This window comes from Pelobates fuscus, chromosome 10 (assembly GCF_036172605.1).
Source record: "Pelobates fuscus isolate aPelFus1 chromosome 10, aPelFus1.pri, whole genome shotgun sequence".
NCBI lineage: Eukaryota > Metazoa > Chordata > Amphibia > Anura > Pelobatidae > Pelobates > Pelobates fuscus.
The window spans coordinates 69,692,358-69,716,061 of NC_086326.1; the positions used below are offsets into that span (position 1 = coordinate 69,692,358).

A 23,704-nucleotide genomic window follows, 5' to 3' on the forward strand; every position below is an offset into this window, starting at 1 on the left:
AAACATTCAGTATCTCCTCCCTCTGCATGCAGACACTGAACTTATTTATTGGTTCAATTCAACTCTATGAGGAGATTCTGATTGGCCAGAACTGTGTTTGAATTGTGCTGGCTCTGCCCTTGATCTGCCTGTTTGTGAGTCTCAGCCAATCCTATGGGGAAGCATAGGATCAGGCCACCACTTCTGCTGATATCAGCAGGCAGTGGGCAGGTCTAAAGAAAACAGGGACAAAGCATGCAGCTGCAGACTTGAATACAAGTAAGATTTTACTAATTTAGGGAAGCATGAGGGGACCAGGGTGGCTGGATGGTGGTTTTAACCCTATAGGGTCAGGAATACATGTTTGTGTTCCTGACCCTATAGTGCTGCTTTAACAAAAGTACCTACTTGATTCCATTGGATGCAATGGCTGTCCTATAGGTCTGATTTTTATTTTTTTTTTAAGCTTGGGTGGATTCTTTTGGAGCAAGCGTACCTTCATTGTGTGCTGCTTCTTACCTTACAATTTTCCATTTTAAATCTGCGCCTCCCAACCACCCACCACTCTCTCTTTTGTTATTACTTCTCCAAGCAGGACAATCCACCATGATGGTAATGACATGTAGGAATCGATCGATATAATATTCCCAGAGCAGATACAGATTATTGGATGCCTATAGGGGTGATAACCGGTGCAAATATTCTGTGCATTTAAAGTTTTGAAAAAGCAGCACTGTGTCTACATAAACCTGACACTAACTGAACAGCAATCACACTCGTATCATTCTCAGGCAGTGAATACATGCTAGTACTTTGTTTTATATTCCCCCAGCAAGTGTGATAAACACTTGTTTGGAATACCACCTGGCAAGTCTTTGCCATAGACTTCTTTGCTGCCAGCATAGATAAGTTTATGCCAAAGCTTAATTGCATGCTGGGATTTTGAAAGCATTAAATAAAAATCTATTTGTTTCATAGTATTTTTGCCAGCACACTATAGAGATGAAAAGTAATGCTCCTTAAAGCTAACTTGTATGTACATGACATAAAACAAAAACTGAACTGCTTTTATCTTTTGTAGGATAAACTTTGATTTGTTAGCTGTCAGTGTACCAGTAACCTGTTTCCTGCTTTATACCTTGGAGTGATAGAAGTACTATGTTACTCTGATCAGGCCCTGTGCTGTAGTCAGAGCTTCCTGAAAAGCATGTGTGAGAGGAGGTGGCATGAGTTACGTGAATTAAGTGCCAGGAGAGTGTGTATCATTTTGTCACAAAAAGTGATAATTAAATATATTTTCTATTTTTACAATAAGTTATATGTTCATTGCTTAAAGAGCTATTCAAAATTTAAAGTGGAAACATCAATTCACTGGAATTTAATTAAACTTTAAAATGACCTATAGTTTGTGATACACTATTTCTTTAACAATTTTCTATTTACTTTTTAATTGACACTACAAATTTAGCAAATGAAATCCAAGTAGAGTTCAGTCCTGCTATGACTAGGGTGCACTTTGCAAATAAGGAGAGAGAGAGACCATAGTCGCCTGAATAACTGCAGCTCAATGTATTTGTTCTGGGGTCTATAAAAAACTAATGGAAAGGTGTAATTAGAAACAAGCAATCAAATGGGCTGCAACATATAACTACAAGTGACCTAAATAGAGTGTATACTCAAAATCTGAAAAAGTATATGTGCGCTCCTAAAAACTAAAATAAGGATAAAAATAAAAATAACACTTATAATACAAATGTATATTTAATTAGTAAAAAAACGTTATGATCAAGAAATCTAAAAAACATATGCAAACATGACGAACTGAATCTGTTGCTAAAAGGTGAATAACCAATAAAAGATCAAATAGATACACAAATCCTGGTAAATAATAAAAAAAAGTAAAAAAGCCAGGATAAACACCTAACAGATACTCGGTCAGCAAAAATATGAAACAAAGTATCTGGAGGTGTAACCAATACTAACAACTTAATACACAGGACATAAGTATCACACAAATATAGGAATAGTACCTTGCCTGTCCCTGCTGGCTTTTTAATGTAAACTTTGCTTTTTCAGAGAAAAGGCAGTGTTTACATTACAGCCTAGTAACACCTCTAGTGACAGTCACTCAGACGGCCAACAGAGGTGCTGCTTGATGTGCAGCGATGGTGTTCAGTTTCTCCACACGCTGCATGGAGACGCTGAACGCTCCCCATAGAGATGCAATTTGCTGTACATGTGCAATAGCCTCACAATGCTTACTGTGGGAAACCATTGGATTAGCTGTAATAGTCAAACTTGATGACCTCCGCTACAGAGGTTGAACAATGCGGGGTCAGCCACTGTATGGCGCTGGAAAAAAAAGTGAGTAAAATAAACTTTTTAAAGGAAAGAAAGCGGGTTGGGAACCTAAATAGTGATTTTAAAACTTTACTGTCAGAAAAAACATGTTTGTGTAACACTATTGTGTACCTTTTAAAAGGACCACACCACAAAATAACTTCAGCTTGTTGAAGTGCTTTATGGGTGTAAAGTATCCTAGTTTAACTGCAGTTTACAAATCAGCACTTGTATTAATTAACTCGGGAACTCCCCCTGGGTGCCAAACAACCAGGAATGTTTGCAACTTCCTTCCGTTAGCTCCCTCACAGACCTCTCGCCAGCTCCTCTGCTCCAGCCCTCAGGCAAGACATGCACGCGGGCAGCAAGTCAAAGGCTTCTCAGTGAATTCCCTGTGAATTTTGGGGAAAACAGGGAAGGGATTGCTAAGGCGGCAGTTCATAAGATCTGTAGCCTTTGCAAGCTCTTTAAAGATATACCCCCCCATTGCATACATAAATGTATTCACAGGAGGTATATCTACTAAATAGTGTGGGCAGTGGAGTGCTCCTTTAAGGATTGAAATGGTGTTATGATGAAGAGCCCCAGTTGTAGGACAAAGTGGTGTTGATTTCTACATTTAAAAGAACACTCCAAGCACTATAGCCATTACAGTGCACTGCAGTGATTATGGTTCCAGGAATGCTCTGACTCTTTCCCAAGAGAAGTAAAAACAGAACTTATCTGGTGTCTGCAGGGCACTCGTCACTGCCTCTTTTGGAGCTGGTAGCTGGTTATCTCCACTGAGCGTGTCAGCTAAGCACTCTTGTCCAATGATCTAAGCCCTACACTGCTGGGCTTAGCTCAGTACTACAGTTTCTGGCACCCAGTGGATTCCAAGTGAGTTGTCAAACTGTTTGCAATTGGTTTAACTACTTGCCATGAGAGTGCGCCAGGGTGCATTGTAGTGGTTATGCTGCTTCGAGTGTTCCTTTAATTTTATCTTTAACATCGTACAAATATCTATCTGCTGATGTTGATTACATATAACATGACAGTATTTCACATCTACAGCAGGGAGCCATAGCTGAAACAAACATGAATTCCGAAAGAATATTTTAGCAGATTTAATATTTTGCTCCACAATTACCTAGATTGCCACATAGTACACATCAAACATGGAATAATAACATAACGTGGTTAGGAAATGCGGTCTGTTTATATTAAGATAAAGTTGTCAGTACCACTACAATGACATTACTGCCTTTTTTTAAATCAACTAAATTTGAGTAAAATAAGAAGGCAAACTCAAACATAAGTTTATTTATAATCATGAGACAAATACTCTTAAACCAATTTTGCACAAATTAGAGATGTTTAATACTATGGGGCTACATGGAGGAATCACAGTTCTCTGCTTATCACTGAACTTTTTTGACCCATTAGACTGTTTACAAATCAGTGAGATGATTGCCTTTTGTAATCATTAATCAGTTGTTTATTGCTTAGGTCTTTATCTTCTTAGAGATCTATGAGCACTGATTAGTAATGACTGAACACATAATGTGTTTTGAAACATTGTAACTTTTTAGCTAAACAAAAAATAATTCCCTTTTTTATAGATTACCTTCAAAGTTGGGGGGGAGCTTTTTTTTTTTTTTTTTTCTGAATAAAGTGTAGTTAAAGAGACACTCTATTAAAAAGACCCCCACAAGTAAAGGCTTTGCCTTTAGTGAGACAAGTGCATAATCACTTCAATGGTATACTTAGCTGACCTCTCCCACGTGCCTCGTGCGAACTACATTTTTGCAATTTATTGCAAATTACATCCAAATAACTGCTTTGGAAAAATTCTCTAAATCAACCATAGCCACAACTTTGGTATATTTGCCTCCATTTTGCCATTAGATTTGATTCACAAAAATTCTGAGTTTAGGAAATAATTGTTCAATGTTTCTTAGAATTTGCTGTTTCCTGTTTAATGTTTCTTGGGATTTGCAGCAACATGTTAACCCCCAGCTTTCTCTCTGTAGGATTTGGTCGCAAAGATGTTGTTGAATATTTGCTGCAGACTGGTGCCAATGTCCATGCTCGCGATGATGGTGGACTAATTCCTCTCCATAATGCTTGCTCCTTCGGCCACGCAGAGGTTGTGAATCTTTTGCTAAGACGTGGAGCTGATCCTAATGCCCGTGACAATTGGAATTATACCCCTCTCCATGAAGCAGCCATAAAGGGCAAAATAGACGTTTGTATCGGTATGCAAATTACACTTAAATTCTTGTGGTGATCAATATAAAAAAAATTAGCCGGCAATATATCTACTTCGATTGATCATGTATCGGTTTTGAGTAATTCTATTATTGGCAGTTTAAGTCATTTACAGGGTTATGTAACTGAGAATTCAAAGAGAATTTCAAACTGTAGGTAAAAATAGCAAACTGGAAACATGTATTATTTTACATCGACTATGCTTTCACTTCAGCTACTTTGCCCCTAAATTTGAAATTCACCTTGAATTTTCACTTTAGTGAATAACTACAGTAAATATTCTGTGAATGCTCCCGCCCCCCTCACATTATGCAGAAGCATTCAATTATGACATAGAATAGACATGGTTCACGCATATTGATATATGCATTTGTGGTTGTACTGTTTCTAGTCAAGAGATCTTAAAGAATCACTATAGGGTCAGGAACACAAACATGTATTCCTTACCCTATAGTGAAAACCACCATTTTAGGTGTCGTTCGCAATTGTGCGAGGGGTTACTTGGCCTATAAATATACAGGCCGCTCCTTCCTCTGTGTTGTTACCTGCCTGGTTCTGCCCTCCCACCGCTTCCTTATCAAACCATTCAATTTGATGGGCCCTCTTTTTACATGCCTACCCGAACGTCGTTTTCCCACATACTTTAATAGTCACAGTTCCGAGGTTCATGTGTGTTAGGGCAAGAAAACACCTACTGATGTAATCCTGATTAGTACGGCCCCATGAATGCCATGGACTGCAACAAGAATTTGAAGGATAGACTATGTTTTGTGGGTGGCTAGTGTAAATTCCTGATGTGACTACTTCCCTTTCCTGCAACAGTGCAAGCTACAGTGGCCTTTAGGAGTGAAAAACTATTTGTCACGCTTGCGTTACCAACATTGTTGTGATCTAGTATAAGAGTATGCCAGCTATTTTTATGAAGGTCTTGGGATCTAGCAGGGTGTCTTAACTTCATGGCCTTTACTGCTTATTTACTTATTCCTTTGTATGGTTTAAATCAAATGTCACTCCTAGACATTTTTCTTTAATGGGGAGTTGGTGTAATTATGCGGGGCCTGCTTTTCTACTGTTACTGGGTTCATTTGAGTAGGTTATGAATGTACTTTGATAACCATAGCAGTAGTACTTTCTCAAGCTCTGCAAGGGGTTTGGTGCAGATGTTACTCTGGACACTATCATTGCAGAACTGGGCATATTGCCTTAGTGACTGGTGTAAGTTTGCAGACTGATCCTTTATTTCAAATACTGACTGTCTGATCCCACTGAAAATGCAGTCCAGATCAAAAATGCTGGCTGACTCTCTCTGCATGAGATACAGTAACCTCAAGACTTTTCCTGCTTTGACAGTGTTACAGCAATATGGATCTATAGCAGATGAGGATGTACAATTTGACCACCTGTGATATAAAATAAATACATAAAGCTGGATACTGGTGAAGAGATTTATCCAGTCTGAGGACATGGGTTTTATGCAATTAAGTAACTTGCTTTTGAATAACCTTAGGACATAAATCTATCTAGCAGACATGACCTATGCCGCTTTTTGGTTTAGTCATGTCTTTTTCCTAGTGCAGATTTATAAGAATAAATGCCATTTTGCTTCAGAGGGGAACAGGCGGTTTCAAGCAAACAAAATGACATTTTCTTTGTATTGGTATTTATTTTCTGTGATGTATTTGAGAAAGAGGAATGTGTAAATTACCATGCCTAATTGTTTAGAATATAATGACTGCAGATGCATTGATTATTTTTTTGACTTGTATTTGTAACTTGTATTTCTGACCCTATAGGGTCAAAAACACAATCCAGCATCCCTTGCCTTTTAAATGTAGTAACTTTTTACCTTTATTCCAGTCTGCTGCTGCTGGCTCTGCCCCTGATCTGCTTCCTTAGCTGACAGTCTCAGAGGTCAGGCCCCGCCCCCCAAGTATCTCTATTTATTTATTTATTTATTTATTTAAGTCGGTTGTAAGAATTCAGTTTTTGTATGAGTGAGATAAAAGGTTGAATTCCTGGCACTTACTGTGTATTTTGTAATTCCCCAAATTCACTGTTTACACCAAATGTTTGAATAGAGAAACTATTTACAATTTGTAAATGTCCAGAATATTGTACCAAGACCTTTTATCCTTGGGGTTTACTTGCATTTATCCTTATTATAGAAATATAATATCTTATTTGTCATGTCTAGAATGTTGGCTAATTAAATATTTCTGTCTTTGCAGTACTACTACAGCATGGTGCTGATCCTACTATACGTAACACAGACAGCAGAACCGCTTTGGATTTATCTGACCCATCAGCAAAAGCTGTCTTGACAGGTAATGGTTTTGTTCACAGATTGTAAATGAATAGTGTACTTTAGGTATTTACAGAAGTCATGCTGCTCTTATGCCATTTGTGCGATTAAAATAAATAAAATGTCATAAATTGGAAAGAAATGCCCATCACATCCATTCCTAATTCCACTTCTCATAGTGCAATACTACACAAATGGGAAATGTTTAAACCATAACTTTTATTTTGTTTGGAAAAAAAATAGCTTTTTGGTAGAAGCATCAAATACTGTGCTCTGTCTCTGTAATAATATAGTTCTACCATAGGTCTATAGGTGCTGATAAGCTTATTCCCAATTGCTGAAGTATCTGCTTTCCTTCTGTTAGCGCAATTATGTCTGACTATTCATTTTATTTATTTATAATTTTGTGGTACAGAATCGGACATAGTTTTTGGAATTTACATTGCTGGGTACAGCGTACCTGTATAAATTTGTTACAATGGACCCAGATACTATTCTCTTTTTACCAGATGCACAATGGGACGTTCTATAAATAAATAAAAAATGTAAAAAAGTAATTGACTTAAAAGTTCCTGCTTTTGCTGAAAATCTTTAGCCCACATTAGGAATTGGCTCTGCCAGTCGGGAGCCTTTTGTTTTTGTCCTGGTCTCTGAACTGTTGGACATATTGCTGGATGTGTTGTAGAATGTCAGACCGTTAACCCCGACACTGCAGGGGTTCACGTGTAAACTGGACCGTAGCTGTTTAGAACACTCTCTTTGCAGATATTTGAAACATGACTGTATGTAGCCTACACATAGCAGTTAAGGTTTGAAGATTCATAGAATTTGTCACTCAGACTCTGACAGTGCTTTGGGGCAGTGAAGCTGTCCTGTGGATATAAAAACCCAGTGCCTCGGTCTCAGTGCCAAACAGAAGTTAACTCTTTTTATAGTGGAGGAGACTATAAAAATAAATAGGACAGACACATAGTATTATGTTTGTTTCATGTTCTAATAGTGTGTTCTCGTAATCATGTACTTCAGTAGACTAACCAGGCTAAACAAAAAGTTTAAAAATGACAAAAGTTGGACATGGGAATTTGGATTAAGATGCACAATACTGAGCATTTGTTTCTCAAACTGTACAAAAGCATGCAATGCAAAATACTGATACTTATGCCAAAAGCTATAAAACGCATAAAAGAAGCATTTTAGTTTAGAGTGCTCCTTTCAAATAGTTACTTTTTGGTTACGTTATGTTTAGAATAAACCCGTTTTTTATGAAAAGCAAGAAACTTATATTTTATAGTTGCTTACTGTCTTTTTTTAAATAAATACTTTAAGCGCTGAAATACATTTTACGGCACATGCTTTCAAAGACATGTATGAAAATTACATATCTATAATAACATGCATTTAATAGAAAACTTAACACGGTTCATTGTAGTGATATAGATACAGTCAGTGTAATGCAAGTTAAAGACCTGTCCCAGTTAGGCCCTTGCTTCCCACAAATATAGCTAAGGTATATGTGTTAAGAAGTGAAATACTCAGGGGATTAAAATTATTACAGATTTGGAGGTTTAAGCTAGGCTCGTAATGAAATTTGCAGTAAAAATGCAATGTATTTGAAAATTTTAAAAATACTTGTCATACGGTCTGTGTATATGGTACACTATTTTTTGCCTGTGTCCAATCACCCGTTCTCATCCAAACTGTCTGTAGAACTGAGGGAAAGTGCATTGTGAGAGTCTGTTTAAATGCGCTTGCGGTGCACTTTCAGTTAAATGCAGGCCATTTTAATCTCCTACACAGGTACTTCCTTTGTGGGTGGGCATGGTATATGACGTACAGTTGACAGTGACAGAGATGCCTAATGCTTGCTCTTCCCACTTTCCTCCTTTCCACGGTTTTAAGAGAAATCCAGCAAACTGACAGAAATTTGTGGTTACATGGCTTAATAAAAAGACTCAAAATACCACCTGTTAAATAGACTGCAGAGTGTGCTTATGCAATGGTGGACAACAGTGAAGTAATTTCAGATGTTTCCTCACTTGAAGTGTCATGGGCCCAGCAAATCAGTCAATTAAAATCAGGACAAGTCTGCAATTTGGCCTTAGAACTACCCACAAACCTGGCTAATGGTGTACATAGGAGTACAGTTGTTCTCAGAGCATGTAGCAGAGTACAAATCTAGAGTCATTGCATTGTTGTGGAGAATTGATGTGGCCTATTGTAGTGTGAGAGAGACACTTGGCTATTTAACAATGTAATGATGTGTATTCTGTGTATGCCTGATTTCGTAGTTATTTTAAAAAGGTCACAAGATTTTCCTTTTGCTCTCATGTATAATATGTTTTAAATTGTGGTGAAACAAATGTGTACAAAAAAAAATGCTAAAATTGATTTTAGCTGCACAGAAACTTAGAAATCAGCCCCTTTATGGCAGATGTTTTTGTTTCTATAAGATAATGAAACATTAAAAAAATAGTTGAATTTCTAGTGTACATTTTTTTATGTTACAATGAACACTGTCCTAAATTGTATGTCTTGTTTCTTTTTTTTCTTTTGCAGGAGAGTACAAGAAAGATGAGCTGCTGGAAAGTGCTAGGTATGTTTTTTTACTTTTTTGTCTTTCTCAGACATGAATTTCTTTTCTCTCTCTCTCTCTTCATAAAGGTAAAATAAACATTTTAGAACAATAATTGCTTTGCTAATTACATATTTATGATGGATTATTTTCACTTTTTGGCTTTTCTGAGATATTTTGCACTTCTTTTTATAGGAGTGGCAATGAAGAAAAAATGATGGCTCTTCTAACACCCCTAAACGTCAACTCTCATGCCAGTGACGGGAGAAAGGTAATGGATATCTTTCCAGTGTCACCAGTTTTTTAAACCTTTGTTGTTGTGCAATCTAGGGATTATTTGTGTTAAGTATATGCAATTAGTCACGTTTTGTTTTTTGTTTCCCCACTTCATTCCGGTTTAGCAGGATGGGACAGCAGTTTTCAGCTCCAGTCCTCAGGGATCTCCAGCTAAGGTGAATCCAAACACTAAGAGTGCAAATAATTTATTATTGCTTTATCCAGGATGTTTTGAAAATAAGTGCTGTAGCAAGTTCATGAGGACTAGAGTTGCAAAACTTTAATTAAAGGGATGTTCTAAGCATCAAACCCTCTTCATCTTATTGAAGTGATTTTGGTGCCTTAGAGCTTGTCCCTTTTCTCTGGCAGTGTAAGACGTTGTTGTTGTTGTTTTGGAGAAACTGCAACATTTACATCTGCCTTAGAATATACCTCTTGCGGCTGTCTGACAGCCGCTAGAGACACTTCCTCGTGAAGACCTTAGAAAATCAACGGTCTTTTGCATGTTACATCATCATGCACAGCATATAATGTAGCCAAGCACAGTAAATGCATCTCACAGAGAAGCTTTGTATTTAGTGCTTCTCTATGAGAAGCATCAAATTGGCAGAGCGCTGCAATTGCAGTACATATGTATATGAGAAAAGCATTGATTTGGACCTAGATTACAACTGATGATAGGAGACTGTCCTTGTACTGGTTCAAAGGTAAGTTGTGAGTGGTTTTATTGCAGTTTACTTAATTTCATAATGATATACTCTTAATCTAAAACAAAAAAAGAAAAACTCTAAGCTTAAAGCGCTTCTTCAAGCACATTCTTCTCCTTAATATTTCCAAAACAATATATTGACTAAAATGTTCCTTTTCTCTACAGTCTACCCCACTTCATTTAGCAGCAGGCTATAACCGCGTCAAAATTGTTCAGTTGTTACTTCAACATGGAGCTGATGTGCATGCGAAAGATAAAGGGTAAGTATTTGTTTTATTTTTTGCTTGTTTTTTTTCCCCCAAGTATAAATTAATTGCATTTATATTACACCTAAGGAAAGACTTTAAACTATAGTGCAGGCATACGCAACCTTCGGCACTGCAGATGTTTTGGACTACACCTCCCATGATGCTTTGCCAACATTGTGTGTAAGAGCATTATGGGGGATGTAGTTCACAACATCTGGAGTGCCGAAGGTTGCCTATCCCTGTTACAGTATATCTTTATAACTAGTTTCTTGCTTTATATTATACTTAATGTTTAATATATTCAGATTATACCTGAGTCAGTGTGTATAATTTGAAGTATATAATTACTAGACAGGCCTTAAAAGTTACTTACTATATCCTCCAGGGGGTAATTTCTACTCACCAGGGCTAACTTTTCACTCCCAAATCCCCCTCAGCAAACTGTCAGAAAGTTTAGCTAATCCTCCTATACATCTCACTGAAGCCATTACTCTTCGGTCTCCGGATCCAATTTGCTCTGCTAAATATTGACAAATGTAACTTTGTAGCTAAATTTGGATATGGGTAATTTAGGCTCCTGGAATAACCTGTTCATGCACAAGACTAGTGTGATAAAAATGAGAAGTGAATTTTGAACATTTCTGCCAGCTAAAGTTATTTGGTCTGGTTGTAACTTCATTTTTCTTTCTTTATTTTTTTTTGGTAGAGATCTGGTGCCCCTTCACAATGCTTGTTCATATGGCCATTATGAAGTAACTGAACTACTGGTAAAGGTTTGTATTAAGATTTTCCCAATTCGTTTATATATATATATATATATATATCTTTTTTTTTTTTTTTTTTTTTTAAGTGTTTTGCCGTGTAATGCATCAGTCTGTATAGCTGGCTAATTGAAAATTATTTTCTTAAAAGTAGATAAATATGGTTTCTGAATACGTATGTTTACATGTACACGCTACACAGATTTATATGTTAATGTGGAATCTTGCGTTGCTAAATCTAAATACATTTTCCATCTTGTCTATGGATTTTACAAATGTGCTGCATTGGTTAACAAAATAAATTGGCTCCATGTGAGTAGAAGTGTCGTTTTGTGTTTAGCAGTGCTTCATTCAGGGGCTGAATGCTAGCTTTTGCAAGGTGTTTAAGACCCTGTTCATTTTGTGATAATTCTTTTTGGATCTGTAATACATTTACTTCTCAGCACGGGGCCTGTGTGAACGCAATGGACCTGTGGCAATTTACTCCTTTGCACGAAGCTGCGTCTAAGAACAGAGTGGAAGTGTGCTCTCTGTTATTAAGTTATGGTGCAGATCCCAACATGCCTAACTGCCATAACAAGAATGCAATTGATTTGGCCCCAACTCCCCAGCTAAAGGAACGTTTGTCATGTGAGTTGGAAAACTTTAATTGCTGAATTAGTTGTATATGTCCAGTAATGTAGACCTATTAATACAAGCCTTTGCCTTTATAATTAAGGGTATAAGAAACCATTCATTTATTCCTGGTAGTGACTGGCTGAGAGCACTGAGCACTGTTTTTTTTTTTTTTTTTTTGGTTTTTATTGAAAAACAACCAGGGGCAGCACTGAGAAATTATTGGCAAAATCCACTACACCAGCAGCGGCCCAACTTTATTGACAAAAAAATAAATCTAAAAGTTATGTAAATCAGCCCTAGCTGTGTCTTTCATACTATAGTATACTCTGCTATAAAACTCATAAATGGGTATATGTACAGAGGCCCCTAAAATAAACTACATATCAGGGGTGTGGAAATAAAAAAAAAAAAAAAAAAAATCTACTTGTCCTAAACATACAGAATGCCATGGTCTCTGAACTATGTATAAATTCTGACTACCATACCACTAAAGCTTTAAATGATTAATCTACCATTTAGCTCTGACTGATAACAATTGTTCCCAGCACTACCCTAAGCTTTAGTGGTTATCTTGTTTAGCTTTCATTTGCAATGCTATCTGGAACATGAACCTTTTAATGACCTTTCAAGCCATCAATATGTTTCTGTTCCCTTTACTAGAAATGTTTTTTCTTCTTCTTTCCCTTGTTGTCCAAGTTTTAGGTGGGTTGTAAATCGAAATCTTCATATTTTAGATTCTTGACCCATTTTATTTATACTTTCCCTATACAGATGAATTTAAAGGTCATTCATTGCTGCAGGCTGCAAGAGAAGCAGATTTAGCCCGCATTAAAAAACACCTCTCTTTGGAGATGGTGAATTTCAAGCATCCTCAAACCAATGAGACAGCTCTGGTAAGAACTTAAAATATTTCCTAAAAATATGTAGTTTCTCTGGATGTTTACAGTGATTGCATATGTTGCAAACATTCTGACTTTGGTTGTACATCTGGATTCTGTCCATTTGACAGCAATTGGTTTGAAAAGTCTGTCATACTGTATTACTGGGTTTAGGCCAAGAACTTGTCATTTTTAAAAATGCATTAGTAAGTTTTTCGTTCCATTATATGCTTCAGTTCTCTGGGGTCTGCAGAGACCAGGAAGTGATTGCAGTTTCCTAATCTATTTTCAGTGAGAATGTAGTGTATATCCCACAGTCAGGCATACAAGGGGGTGAAGTCCACACAGTTTATTAGAACCATTTATAAGCAAGGCATTTTTCCGTTACTCTGTGGAGAGAAGAGTAGTAACGGTGTGGGGTGAAGGAGGGCACTCATTTCTACTACAAGGACTGTTACAGTCAAGTATACAGTTAAACGCTATCAGGTTTATGAAAATTGTAAGGAATGCAAAGTGAAATCTATGTGCATTTCAAATTTTAGACCAGATTAGGAAAGCATATCTGACTAGAAGATATTTTTCCAACTTTTTCTTGTTGTGCAACCTAATGCCATCGATAAATCACTATAGGTGTGGACCTTGCAGTAAGGATCTAGGTGTGGGAAAGTCGATGGGAAATCCCCTTGATCTGCTTTATCTCACTAGAAGAGAAATGTTTGGGAGTTTTGCAATTCCTTTCCCTCAATATCTGTTTATGTTGCTACTACATTAATACTTTCCATGGAAAAGATAGGTTTCTTTTTTTTTTCTTTTTTTTCATGAGATGATTACGCACAATCTTCCTAGCCTTGAAAAGAAATTTATTCGTTGAACATATAAAGGCCAGATTTTTTTATTTTTTTTTGAAACTATTTATGGGTCATTTGTCTGACCTTTTTCCCCAGTATCTCAGGATTCTAAGGGAAACTATACTTATCGTGAGCCTTCTCACAAAAATCAGGCAGTGATGGAATTTCTTTGGCGTCTATAGCTTTTCTGTTGGTATGTTTTTCTTGTTCCAAACAGCTCCTTGTATGTGGTTTGTTTATAAAAGTAAGGGTTGAGTCATTTCCCCACCAAAGTTTAATTTTATTTTGTGGTTTTTTAATCTCTGTTTAGCATTGTGCTGCTGCATCACCATATCCAAAGAGGAAACAAGTTTGTGAATTACTTATGAGAAAAGGAGCAAATGTCAACGAAAAGACCAAAGAGTAAGTCTTTAAAAAATTCAAACTGCATTTCCTCTGTTCTTTTAAAATGTATTTGAGTTGTTAATTCGTTTTCTCTTCATCCTTGCCCAAAGCAGCTTTTTGACACCGCTTCACGTTGCTTCGGATAAAGCTCATAATGACGTTGTAGAAGTGCTGGTGAAACATGAAGCCAAGGTAGTGTTTGCAGTGACCACTAAACCGAAGTCAAAGTGGAAAAAATATGCCCTATGAAGGCTTATTTCTGGTAAATCATAACAAAGAAATATAAAATGATCAAAAAACGACACCTAAGCAGGATGACTGCTTGTAGAATACAACCATGATCAGAAGTGCAAAAAATAACAAACTCTCTGCGATTCTCTCTGCGAAGGTCTTTATAATACATACTGGGGTAGTGTAAGGAGAAGTAGGCAGTCTATAATTTCTTTTAAATACTGGAAAACATATTGTTGTGCTCTTCAAACTTTAATCTTAAACTGTGACATTACTGTCTGACACATGTAAATGCCTTTCTGCTTGATACAGTGCATCTGCTTTTCTAGTTAGCAATGTTAATAGTCCGTTTCCTTTTGAATTCCATTCCCTAGATGTACATGTGACCAAGACCTAACATTTTCAAAAGTATTTTCCTATCCCTTTCTTCAAGAAATCAAATCGGTCATTCAGTAAATTAAATTTTTATTTTGTCTTGATTTTACTAGGTCAATGCTTTGGATAACTTAGGCCAGACATGTCTCCATCGGGCAGCACATTGCGGCCATTTACAGACATGCCGGCTCCTGCTGAACTCTGGCTGCGACCCAGCAACAGTGTCACTTCAGGGTTTTACTGCTCTTCAGATGGGGAATGAGAGTGTGCAACAGCTACTTCAGGGTACACCATTTTATTTCTCACACTTAAACCCATTATAAAACCAGTGATATTGCTATGTAGCCAAAGTATAAAATGGGTCTGTCCATTTCATTGATGCCATTTTTTTTTATTCCTGACAGAGGGCACACCATTCAGTAACACAGATGCTGATCGCCAGCTGTTGGAAGCTGCAAAAGCTGGAGACCTAGATACAGTCGTGGTAGGTAGTTTTCAAGCACAGTAATTATCTAAAACTGCATGTGGATCAGTTTATTTTACATAAATTATTGCATCTAGCGTAAACCCTCTTAGATTTGATAATGCATTTGCACAACCCGTTGTTTCATATCTGGATAATACAATCCGTGTCTGTACACGTATATTCTCACAGAACAATGAAAATACTCACACAGCTCCATGACAACTTTTTATCTATGAAAATGTAACGTTGGAGAAATTAAGGTTGTGAGATTAAAGATTATTAAACTGGGTAGTCAAGATTCTAAAGTGGCATGTTTAATCATTACTGCTTTTATATGCCTCTTATAATGATCACCGTTAATATTTACCAAAAAAAATGGGCTTACACTGCAAATCATAGGCTGGACTATATTCCTCTTGTGGATTAGTGTTTACTAAAACAATGTGTGTGTTTTACAAAAAACATTTCTGGTATCTTTAACAGAAATTGTGCACTCCGCAAACTGTTAACTGTCGAGATATAGAGGGTCGCCATTCTACACCTCTGCACTTTGCCGCTGGCTACAATAGGGTGGCTGTAGTGGAATATTTGCTACAGCAAGGAGCTGATGTTCATGCAAAGGATAAAGGGTAAGCATTTTCTTCCATTTTACACTCCAAGCAGGAGCCCAATTTTTTTTTGAAAGTTATTTGTTTTGTAGCTTTCTGCCTTAACCCCTTCAGGACGGAGTCAATAGTGCACGTTCTGATCAAAACAAAACGTAAACAAAAACTGGTATTTGCGCTATATGTCTGTTCACCCGTAGTTCCCATCTTTCATATTAAATGCACCCACACTTATTATATATCATTTTGTTCAGGAGAAACAGGGCTTTCATTCCATATCAAATATTTATATATGAAACCTAATTTATTATGAATAAAATTTAAAAAACTGTGAGAAATGTTACATTTTTGAAAAAATTTGTAGTTCCGCCTCACATTTTAGCTGTAAATGTCATAATACTGCACAAAAATGCACATATTTGTAATCAGCGATGTCTCACGAGTACAACAGTACCCCCCATTAACAGGTTTTATGGTGTTTTGGAAAGTTACAGGGTCAAATATAGAACGTTCCATTTTTAAATTGAAATTTGCCAGATTAGTAATGTTACCTTTGAGACGGTGTGGTAGCCCAGGAATGAGAATTACCCCCATAATGGCATACCATGTGAAAAAGTAGACAACCCAAGGTATTGAACGTGGGGTATGTTTAGTCTTTGTTAGTAGCCACTTAGTCACAAACACTGGCCAAAGTTAGCGTTCATATTTGTTTTTGTGTGAAAAAAAGCAAAAAACTAATATTTGGCCAGTGTTTGTGACTAAGTGGCTACTAAAAATGACTGGACATACCCCATTTGCAATACCTTGGGTTGTCTACTTTTGCAAATGGTATGCCATCATGGTGGTAATTCTTATTCCTGGGCTACCATACGGTCTCAAAGGCAACATAACTAATTTGGCAAATTTCAATGTGAAAAAAATGAAATGCAAGCCTTGTATGTGACTCTCTAACTTTCCAAAACACCATAAAACCTGGTACTGTTATTCTCGGGAGACTTCACTAAACACAAATATTAGTGTTTTAAAACAGTAAAACATATTACAACAATAATATAGTCCATAAAAGTGCAGTTTGTTTGTAAAAAATGCAAAAAACTTTTACTTAAAATATCATCGTTGTAATATAATTTACCAGTTTTAAACAGTAATATTTGAGTTCAGCGAAGTCTCCTGAGTAAAACAGTACCCCCTATGTACAGGTTTTATGATGTCTTGGAGAGTTACAGGGTCAAATATAGTGCTTGCGAATTAAATTCTCTGCACTTTCTCCCTGTGTTGTCAGGCATGTCAATCAAATTTTAATTAATCAAATGACATAATTATGTTAAAAGATTACTTAAATATACACGTAGAATTTTAATATATATGCATTTATAGGTATTTAAATTCTACGTGTATACTAATGTAATCTATTATGTAATTATATGTATTTATCTCTCTATATATATTTGCGGTTATTTGTATTTTATATATAGATAGATATATATATAGAATGTCATTCTAAGTGTATTTTGTTACCAATATATATTTTTTAATAACAAAATACAGTTAGAATAAAATTACATATGAATATATAATTTATTTTAAATTTTGTTTCAATATTTTATTTATTTATTTAATAATTTTATTTATTTATTATTGTAATTATATGTATTATATATGTAACGTCACTCTAAGTGTATTTTAATACTAATATATATACTATTACTATTAAAATACATTACGCATGACGTTACATATATATAATATGTATATATACATATATTATATATATATAAAAATGCATTTATTTTAATTTTACACATGTCTAATTATTTTTTTTAATTCTTCCCACCAGCAGGGGGACTGTCTGATATTTCAGACAGCCCCCCCTGCTGGCAGATCCACAGCCAGCTATAGGGGGCCATGTGATCGCTCTTTGAGAGCGATCACATGGCCCCCGGGGGCCTGATTTGCCGTGGGGGGGCTGCCTGGGCTCTGAGGCAGCCTCCCAGAAGAGGATCGCGGTGGAGGTGAGTACCGCCGGACCTCCTGGGCTGCAAGTTTAAAGCCCTTTAAAGCCGCAACGGCATAGAACGCCGTAACGGCGTTAAGGGGTTAATATTCAGTTCTTAAACCTGCCTCTTTTTCACTATCTCCTTATTTCTAAAATTCTTAATTTTTTAGTGGCTGCCCTGATGCATTATGTGACATCACAGCACAGACTTAGAATATAAACATGTCTAAAAATAAAACAAATGCTATTTAAAGGCTTATTGCTGTAAATTATTTTCACAGAGAAGAACTTGGGGGCACTTGATCTCCATTCCCCCCACCCCCCCCAAAATACTGCTTTATGAGAAGTGGTATATCTGACAAAAGTCATCATTACTATTGACTTCACCAATGGCAGTGTTTGGCTGCACTAATTTTCAAGCAGAAATGGAGATGAAGTTTGGCTTTGTGTTCATTGTACACACAATACTACAAACTCTGCCACTTATGTTCAGTAATAGACTTTAAAAAAAAATGTAAACTGTGCCAATGCAGATGTTTTATGCACGTTTTGCTTTTATTTCAGTGGCTTGGTTCCTTTGCACAACGCTTGCTCGTATGGTCACTATGAAGTCACAGAATTGCTGGTGAAACATGGAGCCGTTATCAACGTAGCAGATTTATGGAAATTCACACCTTTACATGAGGCAGCAGCAAAAGGGAAATATGAGATATGCAAGCTTCTCTTGCAGGTAAGGTTGTCATGCCACTTTAGACTATAGACATTGCGGTGATCTCAACACAAATAGAATCAATAAATTAAACATTCATAATTTGCAATACTACCAAGCCAGTGTTAATTTTGGCAACAAATTTCAATTTCGTTTTAGTCAGTCATTTGACTAAAAAGCCATTTTAGTTTGTTGTATTTTAGTCATCTGAATTGTTTTTAGTCTACTTTTATACAAAAAAGTTGACTAAAATCTGATTTAAATCATTAGTCGACAAAATGAACACTGTACCAAGCCACATGAAATTGTAACATTTATGCTAAAACTATGTTTACATGTTTTTACACAATTGTATGCAAGTTGCATATTTTACTCAACAATTTTCATTGACAAACAGACAATTAAGTTAATAGTAAATAGTGTGGCATGAACTCAAAGTAAATACCTAACTTTGCTGATGCTGTTCACCTGGATCCAAAGTAATAAACAATAAAGGTCCTCTGCAATCAGCAATAAATGCAGGTATGCAATGTTAAATTGATGTGATTGGTTGGTTGTTTTGGATTTTCACCTGAGATTCTCCCTTATTTACTGCTGTTTATGGCTTGAGAAAGACATACGTGCCAAAATGTTGCCCTTTCACTTTGATGGTTAAACAAATAACCTGATTTATTTTAATACTAAGGACCTTTAATTTTTTTTCTTTGTTTAAGATTGTGTTTAAGGATACACTTTTTGTAGAGTAATAAATTAACTGTAGGTTTATATAGAAATGTGGAAGGTCTGTTATTTTTTTGTTAAGAAGTTGCAGATTCTTAGTATTTGATTAATTGCTAGATAACAGATCAACAAAATACTCATTTAATTATAAGCATCTGACTAATTCATGGACCATTTGTTGATGGTCACCACAGTTTCCCAGTAATTTCTGAGTTGTATACTGTCATCAATAGCATGGAGCAGATTCAACAAAGAAAAATCGTGACGGAAATACCCCTTTGGACTTGGTAAAGGATGGAGATACTGATATCCAAGACCTTCTCCGTGGAGATGCTTCTTTGCTTGATGCTGCTAAAAAGGGCTGTCTTGCTCGCGTAAAGAAACTGTGTACCACAGAAAATGTAAATTGTAGAGATACACAAGGCAGGCATTCTGCACCATTGCATTTAGCAGGTTAGTTTTTATTACATTTGTGACCAAAATGACGATGGCCTGGCCAAATATTAATTGATCCCCTCTGATGTGGGACTATACTAAAACTGATTTTTTTCAATTTGTAGTCTGTCTACAAAACCGGCACTGTCCAGATGACTTTAGGAATAGCATAGTTGTTTTAGCACTGGCCCAGTTTACGAGCCTTTACATTTTTATTGCTATTTACTTAAGTTTTGTAAGGAGACTCTCTCTAGTGATCATTGAAGCAAATCATGTCATAACCAGACAATGCATTATAGGGTCTCATTGTTTTAAATTGTATGACAGGCTATAATGTGTAAACTTTTCAGATTAAAGAAATTGAGAAGGAAATAAAATAGAAATTGTTTTGTTTAATAGTACAACCCATAGCCTTAAGCAGAATGTGCAGAAATCTCTCTGTAAAGTATCACTTAACAGTGACTCTTGAGGCATCCTGCTATTAAAGTGCCTCTCTCACAAAACCAAATGTGTTCATAGAATAAAAAAACCAAGGGATCCATTTGTATTCTTACATGGAACCAGAGGCATTTCAGTCATATTTTCCATGCTCAGATATGTTCTTGGTTACAACTCTTAAATGTCTGTCTTAAGCTTACCATTTAAAAGAAAGGTGTTTATGTATTTTTTTTTTATAGCTGGCTACAATAATTTGGAAGTTGCAGAATACCTCTTACAAAATGGGGCAGATGTAAATGCACAAGATAAAGGGGGCCTCATTCCGTTACACAATGCAGCATCGTATGGAGTAAGTGCTTTGTTTTATTTTTCGTATTTCTTGTTAGAACTGTATTCCTACCTTTGCTATAATTAACAAAGGTACTACTTGTTAGAAAATAGTTTGGTAGATTGTTTGCTTAGCAGAGAGTAATTGCTGTAATCAATATTAAGAGAGTGGTTTATGTTGGATGTTGTCAGGATTCCTATGGTATTATTGTCCTGCCTGCTTGGTTCTCTGTCCTGCAGTCCCAGACACAAAACGCTGCCACCTCATTTTATGGTGTGAGTTGTTCGAACATGATTATGTAATCGACAGTGTGCAGGTTTTGTCGTCAATCACATGAAATTGACCAATTACAGAATACTCCTGCCTATATAAACCATACCTCTTGATTTTATCCTTGGCTTGTCGTTGTTTGCATTCTTGTTATCCAAGAGAGTGCGTTTTTGTTTTGTTTATTCTCTGATTGCTGAGTTGTTGTTTTTTGTTCTTGTTTTGTCTCCGCTATTCTGTTTTCTGTATCCCCAACTTTGGCTACTTTATGGATATACCTCTATTGTCCTTGACTTTTCTTAATCCTATTTCTTGTATTCTGCATGTAAAGCCCAGCCACTCTTAGGTCTGGTTAATATGTACTTTTTGTCTACTGTTCTTCTTGTCTTATGTGGCTTAATTCCTCTGTGTTGGGTTATACCAATCTTGACACATGTATCCACTGTATTTCTTTAAGCTCATGTGTAATATACAGTACTGTTAATGGTTTGGGTGAGGAATATGCATACATGGCTCAGTTTCCACCCACCACTAGCCATTAGGGATTTGGTTTTGTTAAAGGACCACTATAGTGCCAGGAAAACAAACTAATTTTCCTGGCACTACAGGGTGTTTAGGTTCCCTCCACCCTCTGGGTCCCACTCCCGCCGGGCTGAAGGGGGAGGAAGGGGTTAATCACTTACCTTTCTCCAGCACCAGGCTCCCTCGGCGCTGGAGAAATCTCCTCCCTCTTCCGACGTCAGGGCTGAATGCGCATGCACGGCAAGAGCCGCATGCGCATTTAATAAGTCCATATTTCTCAATGCTTTCCTATGGACATCCGCATCTTCTCAATGTGATTTTCACATTGAGAAGCGCCTCTAGCGGCTGTCAATGAGACAGCCACTAGGGGCTGGATTAACCCTAATGTGAACATAGCAGTTTCTCTGAATAGGTGGCACCCAGACTACTTCATTGAGCTGAAGTGGTCTGGGTGCCGATAGTGGTCCTTTAAGTAATCACACAAAACTTACCTCAACCTGCCATTTTTGGAGAAAATTCTTGGCTCTTTTGTGCTACTCTTTTGAGGTTTATTAAAATAACCAGCAAGTTTATAATTTATTTTTGCAGCATGTGGATGTGGCAGCTTTGCTCATTAAATTCAATGCATGTGTGAATGCCATTGATAAATGGGCTTTTACACCCCTGCATGAAGCAGCTCAGAAAGGAAGAACACAGCTTTGTGCTTTGTTGCTGGCCCATGGAGCAGATCCTGCACTGAAAAATCAAGAGGGGCAGACCGCATTAGATTTGGTTACAGTAAGTAAATACAGTGGCTTTAATAAAAAAAGAAACAAAGAAAAACATTCATCTAAACATGAGAACATTGTTTGCATCTAGACACCATCCATTTGGAAAGGATCAAATGCCAAATCAGGGCAGTCACAATAACAAGACATTTGCTAAAGATTGATTCTGGAATTAAAAATGTATCTCCAAACTAAACGTTTAATTTAGTATATGGCCAGTTATAGTCTAAAGGTTGCAGCGTTCCAGTTGTTCTGTCCTATTACCCTCAGCCAGACTCGTATTGCAGAGTTACTGAATTGCTTCTCAACCGTGTAATGCTGTAATACAAGTGCTCTAAACCATCCTTCGAATGGAGATATGCCCTGTCTAAGAGACACAGCTTTTTTGTTCTGTGCCTGCGATTGTGTGCAATCTTGGGATCTTGGGTGTGTTTTTTTTTGTTTTGTTTTTTATGTTTTTGTTTGTTTTTTGCTTTTGAGATGCTTATTTTTTTTTTGCTAATGCATTATGCTATTTAAGCACTTTGATTTTGTTCCTACAGATTGTCGATTTTGTTTTAGTGCAAGACAAAATAAAAAAAGTTGTTTTCTTTTTTTGTGTATCCAAATCACACAAAATATACTTTTGTGCATAAAACCAATGTTTTGTTTTTTGTAAAATGTGTGAATTATTTTCTTTTGTCTTTTTATCAGGCTGATGATGTCCGTGCCCTATTAACTGCTGCCATGCCCCCTACTGCACTACCAGCATTGTATAAACAACAGGTTATCAGTTTGTCACAGCCCACTGCCACAGCCACAACTGTCCTATCTTCTGTGCCCTCCAGTCCTCCTAGTTTATCTGCTGCTAGTAGTATGGATAACTTGGCAGGTAGCTTTTCAGAAACCTCATCTGTTAGCAGTGAAGGAGCTGAAGGGGCTGTTGGTTTCGAGAAAAGGGAAGAAGGTAATTGCTGTATTTAACTGGAGCATTTTAATTTTGTATTATAACTGGTGTCATACAGGCACCCAAATCATATTGTATATAAATTAGAGGATGTATATGAAGAGCTGCTAAACTTTAAAAGAATGACCACTTGTTTTATCAAAGGAAGCATGTCTATAAACCATTTACACCAAAATGGTGGTAATGCATCTAATCATCTGCACTTCAGGCTTACATAATATTATTACATTTGTAAACTTTGTTGTAGAATTATATTTCTGAAAAGAACCATTCAGAGGTATGGGTTTTTTGGAGGGAGTCCTGCTTGTGAGAATCACATGTGAGGGTGTGAATGCACCCTAACAAACATTATAAGCATTCTATTTGTTTATTATATTGCTCTCTAAAAATGCATTTGAGTGACAGTATTTTTGAATTTCGCACATTACATAATGTCTTACTCACTGTTTGTGTGTGTGTAATACATTAAACAGAAATCTGCACACCAGTCAAGCCATAAGATAAGATTTGCTGTTCCCGCAGAAATCACAAATTTGCAGTCATGTTATCTATGTCTGTGTGTGTGTGTGTGTGTGTATGTGTAAATCTCTCTAATTTTTTTTTTCTGTAGTATTTATCAACGAACACAAAGACAATTTGTCACAAATCAGATTACATGTGCAGTAACTCAGATTTAATCTCGTGAAAACTTGAATAATTGCTTAAAATTATCTCCCTTGATTTAATGTAGCTTC

At 36.5% G+C, this 23,704-nt stretch overlaps 1 protein-coding gene across 6 annotated transcripts in view; it reads left to right on the top strand.

Moving 5' to 3' along the window:
* TNKS2 (tankyrase 2) overlaps positions 1-23,704 on the top strand; it is a 42,033-nt gene that overhangs the window by 8,466 nt on the left and 9,863 nt on the right. The window contains exons 2-20 of one of the 6 annotated variants that reach the window (XM_063434580.1): positions 4,332-4,556; positions 6,798-6,893; positions 9,428-9,464; positions 9,639-9,714; positions 9,845-9,895; positions 10,594-10,688; positions 11,383-11,449; positions 11,881-12,067; positions 12,827-12,948; positions 14,092-14,183; positions 14,276-14,357; positions 14,885-15,056; positions 15,176-15,255; positions 15,721-15,866; positions 18,403-18,568; positions 19,501-19,720; positions 20,380-20,489; positions 21,846-22,034; positions 22,718-22,970. In XM_063434580.1, the coding sequence (XP_063290650.1) occupies positions 4,332-4,556; positions 6,798-6,893; positions 9,428-9,464; positions 9,639-9,714; positions 9,845-9,895; positions 10,594-10,688; positions 11,383-11,449; positions 11,881-12,067; positions 12,827-12,948; positions 14,092-14,183; positions 14,276-14,357; positions 14,885-15,056; positions 15,176-15,255; positions 15,721-15,866; positions 18,403-18,568; positions 19,501-19,720; positions 20,380-20,489; positions 21,846-22,034; positions 22,718-22,970 (2,466 nt within the window). The remainder of the gene's footprint in view (positions 1-4,331; positions 4,557-6,797; positions 6,894-9,427; positions 9,465-9,638; positions 9,715-9,844; positions 9,896-10,593; positions 10,689-11,382; positions 11,450-11,880; positions 12,068-12,826; positions 12,949-14,091; positions 14,184-14,275; positions 14,358-14,884; positions 15,057-15,175; positions 15,256-15,720; positions 15,867-18,402; positions 18,569-19,500; positions 19,721-20,379; positions 20,490-21,845; positions 22,035-22,717; positions 22,971-23,704) is intronic. The other 5 variants (XM_063434576.1, XM_063434577.1, XM_063434581.1 and 2 more) reach the window with 5 other exon arrangements.